Source organism: Hipposideros armiger, unplaced genomic scaffold, assembly GCF_001890085.2.
Source record: "Hipposideros armiger isolate ML-2016 unplaced genomic scaffold, ASM189008v1 scaffold_107, whole genome shotgun sequence".
NCBI classification, from domain to species: Eukaryota; Metazoa; Chordata; class Mammalia; order Chiroptera; family Hipposideridae; genus Hipposideros; species Hipposideros armiger.
In genome coordinates this window covers 771,396-789,597 of record NW_017731457.1, presented here as the reverse complement: position 1 = coordinate 789,597, position 18,202 = coordinate 771,396, and the positions used below count along the sequence as shown (strand labels likewise).

Sequence of the window (18,202 nt, the reverse complement as noted above, 5' to 3'; positions counted from 1 at the left end):
GTGTGAATTAAATGTAGTAGAAGTCTTTGTAAGAATAGTGGTATCTGTCTGCAGACATAGAAGACTTGGCATTGCTTTACTTAGTGTCAAAAGGCTTCCCTGTGAAATTGTTAATACTGACTATAAATGTGCCTGTGTTATAGATGAACATAACTGATACTTTTTAATATCTTTTTATTATGAAAAGTTCCAAGCAAAAACAAAAGTCAAGAATACAAAGACCCTCTAAGTATCCATCACCCAAGTTCAACAACCTTTAACATTTAAAGTATTTCCTTCCTTGTCCTCTCCTGTCCCATTTTTTTTTTTTACGCAAGAATATTTTAAAACTCCAGTGTCCTAGACATGTGTCATTTCACCTCTCAAAAATCTCCATTTCAAATGGGGAGTTGGGTGAGAAGAAGGCATTATCTTAATCTCAGTTCCATTATCACATCTGAAAACATTTAATACCCAGTGATATTTCAATGTCCTCTACTGCTTAGAAAAACTGACACTTCATACTGTTTAATAAAATCAATGTCTGTTCATTACAGTTCATTCTTTTTTAAATTATGGTTGGTACACATTGTATTTCAGGTGTACAATATACAATGATTTGACATCTATATCTTACGACGTATCACCGTGATCTGTCACCACACAAAGATATGATGATATTATTGACTGTATTTGACTCTTAACACTCCTCATGCTTTTGACTTTTTGCAACTGTTGCATTATTTTACTCAAGTAAATAAATCATAGCACAATATTTTTTTTTTCCCCCAGCTGAGCCATCCTGCCACCTGTTGGCAGCTCAGCAGCAGCTCAGCTCGGGCCTGGCATCAAACCGCTGTTGCTCAAGAGCTCAAACTCTTGAGCGAGCTCTTAATCAACTGAGCCACTCAGCCGGCCCTTAGCACAATTTTTATAGTTAAATATTCTTCAGTTATATATATATATATATTTTTAAAGATTTTTATTGGGGAATTGGGGGGATGGGAACAGTGCTGGAGAATTGGGGAAAGGGGAACAGACAAGTTGCTGTCGTTTTGCTCCTCAGTCTAGTTGTGGAGGACGTTGCTTCACTGGCCCAAGTTGGCACCACCATTGCGCTCCTCTCGGGCAAGGCAGATCAGTCGCCGGCTTCCGGACAGCCGCTCACGCTGGCTGCTGGCCACACATGGTAGCCCATGGCAACCCACCACCACAGGGGCTGCAGCCTACGCAGGCGGTGACTCATGGCAGCCCAGCTCCTGGTTGAGCTGTTGTTCAGCATCCCAGCTGTGGAGGGCAGTGTCACTGGCCCTCATACGTGGGATCCGAACCAGGGCCCTCTGGCGTCCCAAGCCAGTTCTTAACCATCGTGCCAGTCGGCCGGCCCATTCAGTTATATTTGTAAAAACCCTTTTTATACTAACATTTTAAATGTTTATAAACACTACTTCTTTTCCATTGCACACTGTACGTATTAGCTAATATTAACTGGTATGTTTTTCTATGTTCATTTGTGGTTCAAATTTCAATAGACAGTTTGTACCTGAATTTCCCCAGAATAATACATTAGTGTGTTGCAGATTTGGTTAAATAGAGCATTGGCATCTTTGGTGTTTCCTTTTAGTTCTTTAGTACTGTTTTTCTTCTGATTGAATTATAATTAACATAAGTAAAGATAAAGTTAAGAGCAATACATAGTCAACTATAACATTCTTTTCTGCAAATTGTGCTTAATCCTTGTCATTTAATGATTTTTCTTTTTCTCTTTTTATCCCTAAAGCTCAAGCTATAAAAGCCAAAGGTCCTGTGACGATCCCATACCCTCTTTTCCAGTCACATGTTGAAGATCTTTATGTAGAAGGACTTCCAGAAGGAATTCCTTTCAGGAGGCCATCTACCTACGGAATTCCTCGCCTTGAGAGGATATTACTTGCCAAGGAAAGGATTCGTTTTGTGATTAAGAAGTAAGATTCTTCAGCTTTCTTTGCTCCTGATTAGTGCACCTTTTTTTATTGTTGAACAAATATTTATTAATCACCAGTGCTATATTTAAATTAAGTGTGAATTATTATATATTATTTTATTTTCCACTTTTCATTGTGTCTGTGTGTAAGATTCTGTCAGTCATGCCAGAGTTGGCTTTTGGAACATGAGTGTCTGCTCATACCTGAGTGGCATACAACTGTCATTTTCTCTTCCAGTTTTCTGCTAAATATGCTCAAGAAAGTAAGTGACCCCAGTATCAGTATCTTCTTTTAGGTGTGAATTTTTTTAATCATGTGGAAATACATGTAAACTGTAAAAATAAATGAAACAATAGAAGTAAGAATGGAAAGAAAAAACTAAGATAGCAGAATGCTGTAACTATCTTAGCATTGACATAAAGGAGCTTTTAGGTAAAATTGAGTGCAGCAGTTGGAATTGGAAGTGTGAATGGTTCCATTTAAAAACAGCAGTCACATTTTCTGCGCTCTTAGATTCTATTAAGATTACAGTAAAAGGTTTAAAAAACTAAGAGGTCATTTATCAACAGATTTAGCAATGTAAATATATGGAAACGTCTTATTACACCCATGAAACAAGTGCTAGATATACTTGTAAAAGGGAAAAATGGACAAATTGTTGTCTAGGAAATAATAAAATATAATTGCTAAACTAAAATTTTCAGTGACAGGGCTGGAGGGTTGTTAGTCTTGTCAGTTGTAAAGAAGATTTTATATATGAAACATGAGAAAGGATATTGAATCTTCATCTAGTGACATCTGATTTAAATTGAAAAGAGGAAAGTATCAAAAATTCGTCACTTGATATAGTTTCAGTGCCCCGAAGATAGGGAAAAGATCATTAGGTTCTAGAGAGTCAAAACAGGTCATCTGTAAAGAATGGAAATCATACTGATGATAAACCTGCTTTGAGCAGTAATGGATGTTGTAACACTAGTAAGCAAATCTTTCCAGGTTCTAAGTGAAAATGATTTGAACCTTAAATTCTGTAGCCAGCCAAACTTGCCAAACATGTATGAAAGCAAATAGAGATTTCCTACTTGGGAAAGGAAAGGTAGCAGTTAGGATGTCTCTCCAGAAGTAAGTAATAACAACCCTTACTCAGCTTAGCTTAATACAGTAAGATGCTCCTCCCACCTAGCCAGGAGGTCAGAGATAGATAGGATGGTTAAAACTGGCACTCAGGGCTTTGCTTCTTCTGTTTTCTAGATTTTTCTTCCCTTGTGTTGATAGTTTCCTTGAGCTGGATGCATAGTTTGAGGCCTCACATCCAGACACATCTATGAAGGAGAGACAGTAGTTTCCTTTGAGATCAAGGAAACCTTGGAAAATGCCTTAATTCTGTGGTTAGAATTAATGTCAAGTGCTTATTCCTCAGCCAGGCACAGGCATGAGAAAGATAACACTATGATGGGTTTGGACCAAGCAGTACTCACCCCATGAGAGAGGGATGGGTTCACTTCTCCTCAAATACAAAGCTTTCATTTTAAGTCCTTCTATTAAGAATGAGTCTTTTTGAGTCATATGTATCACTGATTTTTTAAAAATTTTCTGACATATACCGGGGGTGCCAAAAAAACTACACAAGTGGACACTTTGGTCAACATTGCTCAAGCAGTAGTTCGCTGTAATCAGAAGTATCTGGACACTGATGGTAACCACTTTGAGCACCTCTTGTAATTGCACAAGTAAAATGTGACTTGTATTCATCTTTTGTTATTGGTATATGTTAAGTATTACATTTTTAATAGTGTTTTTCTTTCTTAAAATGTGTTACATTTTTTGGGCACCCTCTGTATTTTAGCTATAAACAATGAATGAGTACATTAGTAGGATAATAGCCATATCATTTGCACAAGTCTTCAACTTCATTACTCTAGTAACGCTCTGGTACTGTTGAGAAAATGGGCAAATTAATAACCTCCTTGATCAAAAAGTACAACCAAGCAAGCTTGCCACTCTGTATTGACATTAAATAAAGGAATGACAGGAGCTTTTAAGGTTTAACTAAAAAGGCCCAAGAGATACCTCAAGATAATAGGTGAGCTGTCCTCCACAGGGAGGAACTTGTTGCTAACAGTTATTTTTCTTTCCAATAAGTTGTAGTTCAAAGATTTAGTAGTCTCTTATGAAATCGAATGGTAAACAGAATGGTGGCTTTTTCTAAAAACCTGACACTAGCTGAGAGCCATACACAAGAATCTCTCTTCCCACTACACATTGATATATTAAAAAGTTTATTGTTTTAAGAACTCTTTTGTACTGTCATTTTATTAAATTGTTTAACTTGTTAATTTTTAAGTTTATTTTTTAATAACAAGGAAAATACAAATTATTTTACACGTTTTGCTTGTTTGCTAATCTTAAAGCATATAACATTATAAAACTCTTATGTTTGGATGTTTAAATGTTTATGCAAGCTATCACAAGGTATTTTATACTATGCACATTTTATTTAGAGTCTTCAATATACTCATTTATGGAAGCCATAGTTTTAAAGGACTTTTTAAAGCCTTTCCCCAAAGATTAATATGGTTAGTCTTGATAAACATAAACTATTGTTTGTTTAGTAGGGTGATTCTATAGAGTTTAGTAAATGTTTTATTTTACAGCTCACTAATATTGATCAAATATCATGTATCCAATTATTTAATCCTGTATTAGTTTCCATCATTTCTGGGATTATTGTTAATATAGACATGGTTATGCTTGTCTGTGGTATTCCCCCGCCACCGCCCATTACTTTAGGTCATTACAACAAAATAGAGTGATATGGGATATGAAAGTTCAATTGTGAAAATTCTGTCATCTAGAAACTATGTTTTACGGGCTGTTTGTATATTACGAAAAATAAAAAAGCAAGTAAACGTTAGTATTGAGATATATTTAGGATTTTTATAACCAGTTTATATATGTTGAAGTAAGGTGGCCTTGAAAGTAATGTAAAATTAAAGGATCTCATTTAAAATTTTTGTAGTTTGCTTCCTTTGCTGTTACGATTTCATAAAATGCCCTTGGGCTGCAAAGTTAACTCTCTTTCTGTGAAGACACATGCCCTATGAAGTACCTTATGAAACAGGTGCAGTTACCATTTAGTTTTATTATTCTGTGGAAATCTTAAGAAATTAGAATTAATTGTACTCTTAAGAGTCCAGATTGTCTTTTCTTTTTAAACTGATCTTGATGACTGAGCATTAATAAGTACTAATAGTTAGTACTTTTGCTCAATATTACTTCATGAATATTTAGTACTTTTTCTCACCTTTCAGACATGAACTTCTAAATTCAACACGTGAAGACTTACAGCTTGATAAACCAGCATCAGGAGGTAGGCCTCCAGTCTTGTGTCAAATTGTATGTCAGATCAAAACATTACATATAAGAAACACACAATGTCAGAATACTGTCCAGTCCTGTAGAAGAGTAAGCTCATTTTCTTCTTAATAACCCATTATAAATAAGTGCAAACATCACATTTCTCGGTAGACTAAAAGAAGCCTGTCTGTTTTGCCTTTGAGATGCACTTTATCTGGTATAATGTACTGAACAATTTATTACCCAAGCCTACATCACGCAATTGAATAATCATTCATCATTATACCCAGGACATAAAAAGATTTACTTCTTAAAGCATATAGCCAGTGGTATCATCACTTGTTTGTTAGATGTGTTTTGAAGCAAATCGTGATTTGTTCTCTTGCTTGCTTTTGTTCCAGACTGGAGTGGGGTGGGTATATAAAATGGACGTCCTATCACTTGGAGTTTGCATAGTGGGAGGATTGCCAGCAGTCTTACATGCCTGAATTTAACATTGCAAAAATCATCTGCTAGCTTTTGTTAATAAACTGAATTGTGCTGTTTCCTGCCTTTCGTGGTGACACTTTAGAATACCTGTGTAAAATTACTCTTAAGTTATAAACTTGTATTTTGTCATTATTGCATTTGTTTTTACTCTTTTTATTCAGTGTCAGTACATTTTTAATAAACAATCTGAAATCTTAGAAGTAATTTTAGTCAAAACAATAATACTGTCTAATTTATAATTATAATATCCTGATGCCATCAAATTGAGGAAATTTGTATATTTGTTATTCTTACAGTAAAGGAAGAGTGGTATGCCAGAATCACTAAATTACGAAAGATGGTAGATCAGCTTTTCTGCAAAAAATTTGGTAAGTCTAATCCCCCCCCCAACTAAAGTATATTAAGAATGTAGATACAATGAAAATGACTCACTTCCAGTTTTCTTCTATTGTTTTCAAATATGTATTTATTATGAAAAGTTTTAAACCTGTACAAAAGGGGAGAGAATGGTGTAATGAACCCCCATATACTCTTTACTGAGTAATTTTTTATGCAGTACAGGTTTTTCAGCATAGTGACCCTAATGATGCTTAGTGTGCTGCTCTGGCATAAAGGAGGTCAGCCAGAGCAGTGGTCACAGAAGGGCTAGTGTTGCACCATGGTTACCGGAAAACGTAACAGTAACAGGCCCCACATGGTGCTGGTCTTGTGTGCTGTGCCTGCTGTGCTCTGTCCCTAAACACTTAGCAAACTTAGGTGTGAGTTACCACTGCAACGTATTTTCTTACCTAAAGTCACTCTGTCCCCTGCTTATCCTACTCCTCAGCAGCATTCAACATAGTTGTCTTTCTTCTTATTTTTCTTTTTAAAACTATTTAAAACTATTTTTATGGAAAATTTCAAACCTTATTGATTCTTGGTTTCTTCTGTCTCATTGGCTGTCATTCTCATTCTCTTGATGTCACCCCCCTTTTGCTGATTTTTTAAATTTTTGGGGTGGTTCTCTGCAGCTCAGTCCAGAGCCCCCAACCCCCTTTCTCTTTCCTTGCTGTGCCTTCTCCATAGGTGATCACACGTCATCTCATACCTTAAAAAGGATACATCATCTATATGTTGATGACTTTCTTTTTTTTGGTTTATGCAACTTTATGGTAGAAAAATAAGTCGATTACTCCCAGAGCAGAGCTATTAGTTGATCACTCATCCATTGACAATTTGCTTCATTTATTCAGTGCTATATTAAACAGCATATTGGAAGATAGCTTAATTATAGCTCCAAGCCTCCCAACAATTTAAACAAAATGTTTGAGACCCTATTTTGGAATACAAAGGGTGTTTGGCTTGCAATTTCCAGTTTGTAGAACAAGCACGGGTTGACCCTTTATTGACATGCATAAAATACATCATATTTTCTGCTCTGCAGATGCTATGAATCCAGTACCTATACTCCAGCCACATCAGTTATGAGCATTAAGTACCTCATGTAACCTCATCTCTAACAGTGGAAGGCTTAAATGGGAGTGGGTGCTGCTAGAATAATGCTGCCTCCTTTGATGTGACAACTGCGTGTCCATTTCCCTCCCCCTCAGATAATGTCTTCAGCATGTTGGAGCAGTGAGGAATGAATGATTTTAATCTCATAACCCAGTTAGAGTGAAGACAACGGCCACATCATACACATGCTACATTTTCTTAAAGATTCTGAATCTTGGGCAACTGTTGTCTTAACAGTTTCCAAAAGCAGTTATTGTCCAAAAGTAGAAGAACATAAATTACGTCTTCTCAGATGAGCATGTGAATGAATGGAGGGAGGTAAACAAAAAATAAAATTAAAAAAGATGAGGTCTGACAGGGGAGCAGCCGGATAAGAAAATCAAGAAAAGGAACGTAATTTAAAGTTGAATCCAGCTATAGTGCAGGTTACCCTGAGTCTAAGGTAGCATCATGTGGCACACTTCCAAGTCCATTCCCGAGATATTCTGTTGGACTTACTCTCTGTTTTATAGACTTATGTAGTCTCTGGCACTAGAGGGTCACCTGGGTTTGGATCACAGAGCTGTGAACAACTGGATAAATGACCTTTAGAAATAGTTGAAGCAGGAGACCACTGTGATCTTAGATTGTTGAGACAAATGCTGCCATTACTATTAATAATTGGATGATAAATTCTTGTTGTAAATTGCAGCCTTAGGTGGTGTGAAGGGGTAGCCTGTAGGAAAATGAATTGTCAAAAAGAATACACCGCCTTGATAGGGGCTATCATTAGGACCCACACTGTGGCTTGCCGTTGAAACATAGCATCCCACAGAATTTGTGCTGGAGCGTCCCGGCCCAATTACTAACTTCCTTATTAATCCATTTCAGTGCTACAGCCTGTGCTTCGTGTCTGGCTCCTCATTATTTTGGTCTGTGCTCAAAGGTCCGTCAAAACTCTTGGTTATTCCGGTGGCAGGGAGGGATTGTCTCTTGCTCTCACACCTGCTCTGCCAGACACAGGCATGGAGTCCGGGCCCCCCTCAAGTTGTGGCCTCGGCCTCCTCCCTGCGCAGCAGCTGGTGCTTCTGCAGCCCTTCAGGGCTCACGTGCATGACACAGCCACAGACCTATGTTCTGATGCCTTTCAAATTTAAGTTTCGAGCCCTAATAACATCTCTTCACCTGAGACCTTTATATTCACCCACCTATTTGATCTAAATAGAATCCTCAATTTCCCCTCTGGCAACACGTTCCTTTCCTAGTCTACCCAGTGGCACACACTCTACATGTTTGTCCAAGCCAAACCCCCTAGGAGTTATCCTTGATTTTTTTCATTTTTAGAAGGCCTCCTGCTGACTGTACATTTCAAGCACGCCCCAAACCCATCCCATTTTCTTCATCGCTGCTATCTATCACTGTAGTCAAAGCCAGTGACACAAAGCAGCCAGACTTTAATCACATTAAAAACATAAAATGGAGCATGTCATTCCCCTGCTTTCTACTCTTTGGTTTCCTTTTGTACTTGGAATAAACTTCACAGTTCCTGGTCATGGCCACCTGCCTTTCTTCTAACTTGACCTCATTCTCTCTCACTTGCTATACTGACCACATACTTGTTCTCTTTTTCTTTAAGGTTGTACCCTCCTTGGGACTATTGCACTTGAATGCTCTTACCTCAGGTCTTTTTGTGCTTCTCCTTTTTATTTCCATCTCAGTTTAAATGTGACCACATTGGAGAGATCTTCACTGAGGACCCATCTAATGTAAACCACTGAGCACACTATAGCTCATCACCCTTTGATTTTCCTCAAAGCACTAATAGTTGTCTCTTTCCTCCTGCTGTAACACAGTAGATGACAGCCCAGAGATTGTGTCTTCTTGACAGCTAGAACTGTGCGTGGTCAGATGCTCAGTAAATACTTACTGAAAGGATCAGTGTCCTCAGAGTGCCTTCTAAAGCCCTCAGCTATCAGTGAGCCTCTCAGTCACATAGTGTACCTTGGGCCTTAAATTAGAACACTGAGAAGACCAAAGGAAGTGCAGAAGCGCCACAGCTGTCAGAGGCACAGATGGCTGCAGTGCAGGGCAGTGTGTGTGGTTGGACCACTTGGTTACCCTGGTGGCAGGGAAGGACTGGCTCTGTGTCACACCTCTGCCAAACACTGTCACTGGGGCCTCCCCCTCCCCATTCTCACTGTTTTGTGAAGGAAACCATTTGAGTTTCACCACAAAAAAGCCAAGCCTTCTGGATGAGGATTCGTGTTTGTCTTATGGTTTCCAAGATTAGTGTGTGGTACTGGGTTTTAAAAGTCCTGGTAAACCAGTTTTTAGGTGCAACTCAAGTGGCAGCTACAAACTGAGGTCATTAATTATGTGTTGTATGCAGAATCTGTGTACTTTTACTTACGCTGTTGAACTCCCACAGAATGTGGTACATCAGGAAAAAGTCAGAAGTTTAAGGTTTCCCTCGTCTTTACTATCCTTGCCTACCCAGCACAAATGTAGGGTCTTAGTGATAATTTATCTCCTCTTAATCTGGTCAGAAATCAGCTAATGAGCAATAAACTAAAGAATCTTTAGGCCTGCCAAGTGGCTCAGTTGGTTAAGAGCGCAAGCTCTGAGCAACAGGTCGCCGGTTCGATTCCCACATGGGCCAGTGAGCTGCGCCTGAACTGAGCTGCCACTGAGCTGCCAACAGGTGTCAGGATGGCTCAGCTGGTGAGAGCACGTGCTCCTAACAACAAGGTTGCCGGTCTGACTCCCACATGGGATGGTGGGCTACGCCCACCCGCAACTAAGATTGAACACAGCATCTTGAGCTGAGCGGCCGCGAGCTGCATGCAGAAAGGCAGCCGGAGGGCGACTGGACTGGAGCCGCGCTAGCTGCGCCTCCACAGCTAAGATAGAGGGACAACAACTTGGCTGCTCCCCTTCCCCAATTCCCCAATAAAAACTTAAAAAAAAACAAAACGTAACCACTTTAAAAATCGTTATATTTCCAATACATTTAATAAAAGAAATCAGATAATGAACGTTACTCGTCACTAGAGATGCCACCATAGTGTCGTTGTAATTCAGGAGTAGGTGACAGGATAATGCAGGTCTGTGTACACAGGCTTAACCTTTGCCCTTACTTTTAGTTCTGGAAGTTGAGCCTGTAATAGAAGCAGTGAAACCTGTTAACATCACTCACGCTTGCCAAGCAAGCCACCTTATGCCTCATGAAAAGAGGAGGCTGTTGACAAGTTCGTGTTCTGAACACAGAGTGTCCAGTGGAAACTATTAGTTTGGCATTGCTTCAGAGCTGAGAAAATAGGCGAGAGGTTCTGGATCGTTGCAGACAAACAAGAACAGCCTAGCTCGTGCTCCTGGCCTTGAGTGGGTCTAGGACTTAGAGTGTGAAACACCAGCAGGACTGCAGCTTTCTTTTAAGTTAAGCTTCCTGAAAGGGAAGGAGGAAAACTTAGATTTTCTATAGCTGTCAAACACTACAAGTCTTGAAATTGTCATTGAAGATATTCACACACAAGGCCTTTAAATTTGGGAGGAAAGTCAATCTAAGAATAAAAAAAATGCAAATTAATTCTTCAGGGAGGTGCTCTTAAACCATCAGATTGTAGAATATTTAAATGTACTGTACAGAATGCAATGGCAACCTATGTACCCAGAGGGGCCAAAAAAATGCATACACATGACTTGTACTCATCTTTTGTATCCGTATATATTGAGTATTACAATTTTAATACACTTTTTTCCTTTCTTAAAATGTGTATACATTTTTTTGACACCCTCTGTATATGCTGATACTGTAAATTGTTTGAATCATTCTTATTAAAGCTCTGTTTGGATGTGGTTTCAGAGCAGGGATTAGTAATTTCATTTTTACGTGTTAAAATTTCTGTTGCACTCCTGTTCAAAAGTAGAAAAATAGTGCAGTGAATTCCCATATACCCAATTTCTCATTCAGTGATCATTAAGATTTTTCCACATTTGTTCGTCTTCCTCCTTTTTCCCTTTGTAGGAACATTATAAAGCAAATCATAGGTGTTGTGTCATTTTACTTTCTCATGACATTTCCTTACACAAGCACGGTGTCATTATCACACCTGACAGAAGTAGCTATTTCTTTGTATGCACTCTTCTCCAGTTCTTCATGGAGTTTCCTCATTTATCTGGGAAGTACCTTTAACGTTTTTGGTTTGAATATGGATCTAAACAAAGTTCATGCATTTACTTTGGTTGATATGTTTTTTAATCTAAATCAGTCTGTTTTTACTATTTTTATTTCCCATTCTGTGAATTTTTTGAAGAAAGTTATTTCCTTTTAAAATGGCACACTCATATTTAAAGGGTAAAAAAAGTTAATTTCATGGTTGCAGTCAAAATAAAGGTATAGCCGGAAGCATGTCAGTGTGCAGGAGCCAATAAAAGGGGATTAGATTAGTACATTCATAAAACATTCAGTAGCAAAAATCTGCCTTCAGATATTTGAGGAAGTAGAATTTAAGTTGCGTTCTCTATTGTGTCATGATTTTCTTATTTTTATTTCTTCCCAAAGATACCAGAAAAATATTTTTAAGATCTTAAAGCTATTGCAGTGGTCTTAGACTCTGGGAAGTTAAGTCACCACAAGTGACCCTTAACGAGGGGGCCTCTGCACTTGCATTTGCTGCGCTAACTCTGCTGCAGTAGTTAGTGTGTTTCTAGCGTGTCCTTGGCTTTTAAACAGTTGATGTGTACCTTCCTTGGAATTGTACCACACTACGATTTCAGCAGGAACTTAGTCTCTTGAACTGCTTCTTTTGCAAAGCTGAAGCCTTGGGGAGCACCGAAGCCAAGGCCGTGCCGTACCAGAAATTCGAGGCACATCCGAATGATCTGTACGTGGAAGGACTCCCAGAAAACATTCCTTTTAGAAGCCCCTCGTGGTACGGAATCCCGAGGCTGGAAAAAATCATTCAAGTGGGCAATCGAATTAAATTTGTTATTAAAAGGTAAGATTGTAATCTGCAGAAACACATTTAATGTTGTCTTTAAGAAAAGATTAATTTCATGAAAATGGGCCTTCTATTCCCCTCTCAGTGGGACTTACTCTCGTATTTAGAATTAAGGTATTACATTTAGATTGATTTATTGCGCAAATGTCCATTCAGTACCCAGCACCACCAGCTATATTACAAAATGGGGTCCCATAGGAGCCCTGTCTTTGGGAGGCTTATTGCAGAGGTACATGGGGGAAAGTGTCACGGAGCACTTTTGGGGAGAGAAGACAGGGCATGTAGGGAATGGAGGAAAGGTGTTTTGAGTAAAACAAAGAATGTGAATGGGGGCAGGAAGGTGGCAGAGGTACCTGAATGTTTACCTGACCACCCCAGTCTGTGGAATGAGGGAGACTACCTGTGGGCATGGGGTGATTGAAAAGGGGGCAAGTGGAAGGAGGCCTTCCAACCAGTGGAACCATTACAAGGTTTTAAAGTTGATTCCCCTGAAAATAATTTGGATTTGCATTTTAAAAATGTCATTTTGGCTTGAGTTTGATGGACAGCAGAACAGGTAATTTGGGAGCAGGGCGTATGAACCAGAAGGCCTGTTATCAATACAGAAGGATTATGGGGGGTGGACTTTAAAACTCGCTTACTGTTTAGGGGTCATGCATTTGTATATGCTTTTTAGGACTAATTGTATAAGGAAGGGACAGGCAGCTTGAGGATGGCACAGCTAGGAATGTCTCGCTGTACTGTGGCATAGTTCTGGGGTTTTGAAGAGAAGGCTGAACTGGTAGGGGGAAAGGTGGACTGTTTTGTACAGCTAAGTTTAAAATGCCTTTGAGGTCATACAGGCGGTCTCACCAAATCGGTGAAAATTGCTATTTTCAGAATAATCTGGAGTCACCAAAATGGTAATTTTCACTGCCGAAGGCAGAACGAACCGTATTAAAAATCATTGGCAGTGCACAGCTGTATGGGGAAGGCCTTTTAAAAGGTCTTCCTGAATGCTTTGTTAATCAACCATGTTTTTACAGACCAGAACTTCTGACTCACAGTACTACTGAAGTTACTCAGCCAAGAACGAATACTCCAGGTAAAATAATTGTGCATATGTGTTTTAAAGCTTATCAGATCAGCATTTTTTTTTTTTTAAGATTTTTATTGGGGAATTGGGGGAAGGGGAACAGTGCTGGGGAATTGGGGGAAAGGGGAACAGACAAGTTGCTGTCCTTTTGTTCTTCAGTCTAGTTGTGGAGGACGTTGCTTCACTGGCCCAAGTTGGCACCATCATTGCGCTCTTCCCGGGCGAGGCAGATCAGTGGCTGGCTTCTGGACAGCCGCTCACGGCAGCTTGAGGGCCGCTCACACTGGCTGCTGGCTACACATGGTAGCCCATGGCAACCCACTGCAGAAGGGGCTGCTGCCTACACCATTGCCAGCGACTCATAGCAGCCCAGCTCCCGGTTGAGCTGTTGTTCAGCATCTTAGCTGTAGAGAGCAGCGTCATTGGCCCTCATATGTGGGATCCAAACCAGGGCCCTCTGGCATCCCAAGCCAGTTCTTAACCATCGCGCCACTTGGCCGGTCCCCAGATCCGCATTTTTAAAGCGATGGAATTCCTCTCCCTTCCCCCAAAAATATCTTTTGTGGAAGCTCAGTCCAGGCACTCCTTGAATTATCAGTATGAAATAAGCAGTTTGGGGAAAGCTTAGACCAGTGGTGTTCAATTGAAATATAATGTGTGTCACAAAACAGTTGTCATTTTAAATTTTCTAATAGCCAAATCTATGTTTCAGTATAGGTAACCTGTAATCAATATAAATATATACATGATGAAGGAAGTTACATTTTTTTATTTCATATATTTACACTCTTTATTTGAAACTTCTGTGTGTATTTTACACTCTATCTCAACCAGCTACGTTTCAAGTGCTCAGTGGCCACAATGTGTCAAACAATGCAGATTTAGACCTTAATCTGTATTCACACAGACTCTGTTTTTTAAGTGACAAATACTGTAATTCTGAGAGCTGCGCTGACATCACTGCCCAACAGAAAAGAACTATGAAGTCTCAGCCTCAGTTGTGTAAATAGTTTTATTTGTTTGAGCTACAAATCTGCTTTTTAGAGGTGGTTATTTGTACTAAAATACCGATCCTTCAGCTCTTAAGGCACCTGGAGCAACTGGTAAAGGTCAGCCGAATAGGTTATATAATCTTTTGTTTATCATGGCATGAAAAGTGCTTGAGAAATACTGAAGTAGGAAAACGAAATTATCGGGTGCCAGGAATCCTGCAGAGGAGAAGGTATAATCAATCCTTAGCTCAGGCTGAGCATCAAAACGAGCACAGCAGCCTCCTCAGCACGCTTTCGTTTAGGCAGGGAAAGTATTGGTGATGAATTGAAGATTGGAGATGATACAGACTTTGCTAAGCAATGGAATGGAAAGAAACGTATTCCCAGAGGTAGAGCTTTACTATGGATTAGCCGGAATATGCCCAAAGTCTACATGTAAGCCTTTATTCCTCAAGACAGACCTCAAATTCAAGGTTGGGATGAAAGGGATCACTGCCTTTATTGGGAGCAATTCTAATAGTGGCTGCAAACTGAGAATGTTAAACCTGTATCATTGAAAGGATATACAGGCACCGTAGATGTTACTCCAAGGATTGAGTAATAGCGTTTTCAGCGGTACTTGAGCTGTGTCTTCTAGCAGAGATACTTTACAGGACTATTATCAAAAGGAGAATCTTGATACTCTGAATCATTAACAGTATTTTGCCTTCTATCATTCATAGAAGACTTTGGAAAGAATTCAGGTTATCATTCTTCATTCCAACAAAACGTTTACTTGGTCTACCAATGAACCAGACATTAGTTAGTCTTTTCTGGGCAAACTGAAGTCATAGACTACACAAGAGAACTTGGTTAGTCACTATTGCCATCAGCGATGTCTACTTAATTCTTGGCATGACCTGGGATTAGTTAACAGTTGTATGCTTAAATACACTGTGGGTACACTTTGCCCTCCATTTGGTCAAAGATATATGTCAGGTAATTGAGCTTTGAAGGGGGAGCACAGGGAGGTGTTACGTGGCTCTCGTGAGGAGTAGAGCAGAGATCTTTTGTATTAGAGTAGTGAGTGCTGGCGAAGGAAATGTAGGGTGAGGCAGCAGGGAGACTGAGCAACACGTTAACAGAAGCTCTTTACCTTCGATGAGGAGAGTCTAGATATCTTCATGGTAATAATTCAGGTTTGGTTTATACCAGAGTTACTCTGGCTGAATGAACGGTTGAGCTGCCATGTTAAATCCTTCAAATGATAGGTTTTCTTTTAAAGTAAAAGTTATAAGTGCTTTTACAGGAAAAGCAAAGTAAAAGAAATGTTTAAAAAAGATTTTCTGAGACCACCAACTTTTAGCAATATTTCCAGAACTTCTCCAACATTTCCCACTGCCTTTGCCAACACACATAGTGGTTCCACACTTGGTGGGATTCTTATGCTGTCTGCCCTCCCCCCTCCTATCTCCCTCAACCCCCACTTCTCTTGCCCAACACCTCTATCATCCTCCGTGTCTCCAAAGTTGGTGTTCTCCACTCTCAGCTTCACCAAATAGGCCCTAATTATCGTCCAGGTGACATCCTACACGACCTTTATAATAGTTTATTTTTTTCTTTATTCTAAAGTTATATTTAAAAGGGGATGGTTGTCTTATAAATAAGGGGTTAGGAATTAAAGCAGTCTGTAGATGTGAGTAGTGTTGAGTGACAGCTCCCTAATCCCTTTACCGTTTATTTTTTGCTGTGATTAGTGAAGTGTTGCTTTGGGTGGATTTCTAGGCACGTACCTGTTGGATAAAACCAGCAATGCTTGTACAGAAAGCAGGTACAAGTGAAGTGTTGTGGCTGAGCCTGATGTAGAAGGCTGAAGCCTTAGACAGCTGGCCTCCCCAGCCCCCACAGGATTCTCTCGTGTGACTCCAGGAAGGAATGTTGGAAAACCACTTATTTAGAGCGCTCTCATGAACAAATTCTTGCTTATTTACAATGTGAATTTAAATTTGAATTCTGTCTCCCTCACTCTGATATTTTGACAAGTGCTGGAAATCATTCTTTTCCTCAAGACCCAAAGTTTTGTTCTTAAACAAAATTGAATTAAGTGCATCACTGGATTGTGCACCTAAAATTAATACAGTGTTATATGTCGATTAAATTTTGATTTTTCAAAAAGAGCATTTCTGGAAAGAACAACACCCAGTGTAATTTTGTGTTAGCACCAATAAGGAGTGTCGTTCATTAGATTCATTTTTGCTTTCTAGTCAAAGAAGATTGGAATGTCAGAATCACCAAGCTCCGGAAGCAAGTGGAGGAGATTTTTAATTTGAAGTTTGGTAAGTGAAGCACAGGGCTTATGTCTTCACTGAAAACCAAATGAAAGGCAGCGTTCTGAACGAAGTACAGCAGTTCAGGGCCTAGGGAAGGAAAGTCTCAGAAACTGGGTTTTAGTTGATTTCCGCTGCTGAATTCGCTACTTAAACCAAGCAAGTTACTTTATTTCTCGAGGATTCAGTTTTCTCATGTGTCAAAATGGGAGAGGAAGGGAGGAGTTGGGATAAGTCTCAGTTCCACTGTCTGTACTTCTCATCTGGCTAACACCATATGGCAAATAGGTTTCACCATTTGTTTCAACTTAGATTTGTTGACAGCGGTTTCCTGGAGCGCTGTCTTGAGAAGGATTCTGAGGAGGCTCAGCAAGAGTGTTTCAGTTGATTGGGTGTGTCTGTCATGGAGAAGGAAGTAAGGAGTGGGAGTGATAGCAGTATTCCTGGGGTGTTCCCATCTGTCATTTTAATACTTGGTATTGACATTTGTGTCCTAGATCAGGAATCTTAAATACTCTGCCTTTCATCTCTCTAACATGATGAGTTCTGCTTAGATATATCATATGCAACTCTTGTTTTTTGAATAGCAAACTTGCATCTAGATACAACACAGAGGCTGGGTGGGTGCCATTTCATTGTGAAATGGCTGTGGCTCGTGTCTGCTCAGAGCACAGAGATCATTTTGACTAATAGAACTAACCTTTTGATTTGGAAGTGTTAAAATGTTCCTCTTAAAAGTACTCATTTTTTAGGCTTATTCTTCAGTTTTATACTAAGCAAAATGCCTTCATATAAGTGGATATTACTAGAATGTAGGGAACTTTTGCATAACATATTTGAGAATGCCTGGATGTTAGCTAGACTTATTATGGTGATTATTTTGCAGTATATGCAAATACTGAATGATTGTGTTATGCACCAGAAATTAATATAATGTTATATGTCAATTACACGTAAATAAAAAACAATAAAAGGATTATATTGTCAGATAAAAAGAAAAGATTGTAAAATTTTACCTTCCATAAGTTATGTCTTCTTACAATTTCAGCTCAAGCTCTGGGACTCACAGAGGCAGTAAAAGTACCATACCCTGTGTTTGAATCAAATCCCGAGTTCCTTTATGTTGAAGGCTTGCCAGAAGGAATTCCCTTTCGAAGCCCTACCTGGTTTGGAATTCCACGACTTGAAAGGATTGTCCGTGGCAGTAATAAAATCAAGTTTGTTGTTAAAAAGTAAGTGTTATTTGCTAGTGTAGTCATTTCTGGAATTAGAATAATAAAGATATATTTCTATATAAACTATTTTCTAGCTACACATGTCAGCTAAGGCTTTGATGTCCGTGATGGAAAAGCACAGCTCGGAGCTATAGTCCTAGCATCGTCCATGGGCTTTGCAAATAAATCCTGTCACCTGTACTTGACTGTTCTTCATTAGTACAGGGAGAACTAGACCACCTGCCTCACGGTGGTGGTGAAGTCTGTTAGACACCGATGCCTCCTAGTATTCCAGAAGACTTGAATGGAGGGTGAAAATGCTGATTTTTATATTCTCTATTATTTCTGATTAAACT

At 39.3% G+C, this 18,202-nt stretch overlaps 1 protein-coding gene across 1 annotated transcript in view; it reads left to right on the top strand.

Moving 5' to 3' along the window:
* The window catches only part of GTF2I (general transcription factor IIi), a 141,881-nt gene that overhangs the window by 103,454 nt on the left and 20,225 nt on the right, over nt 1-18,202 (top strand). The window contains exons 15-21 of the mRNA XM_019646885.1: nt 1,760-1,943; nt 5,252-5,310; nt 6,083-6,154; nt 12,073-12,256; nt 13,285-13,343; nt 16,570-16,641; nt 17,681-17,864. Of these exons, the coding sequence (XP_019502430.1) occupies nt 1,760-1,943; nt 5,252-5,310; nt 6,083-6,154; nt 12,073-12,256; nt 13,285-13,343; nt 16,570-16,641; nt 17,681-17,864 (814 nt within the window). The remainder of the gene's footprint in view (nt 1-1,759; nt 1,944-5,251; nt 5,311-6,082; nt 6,155-12,072; nt 12,257-13,284; nt 13,344-16,569; nt 16,642-17,680; nt 17,865-18,202) is intronic.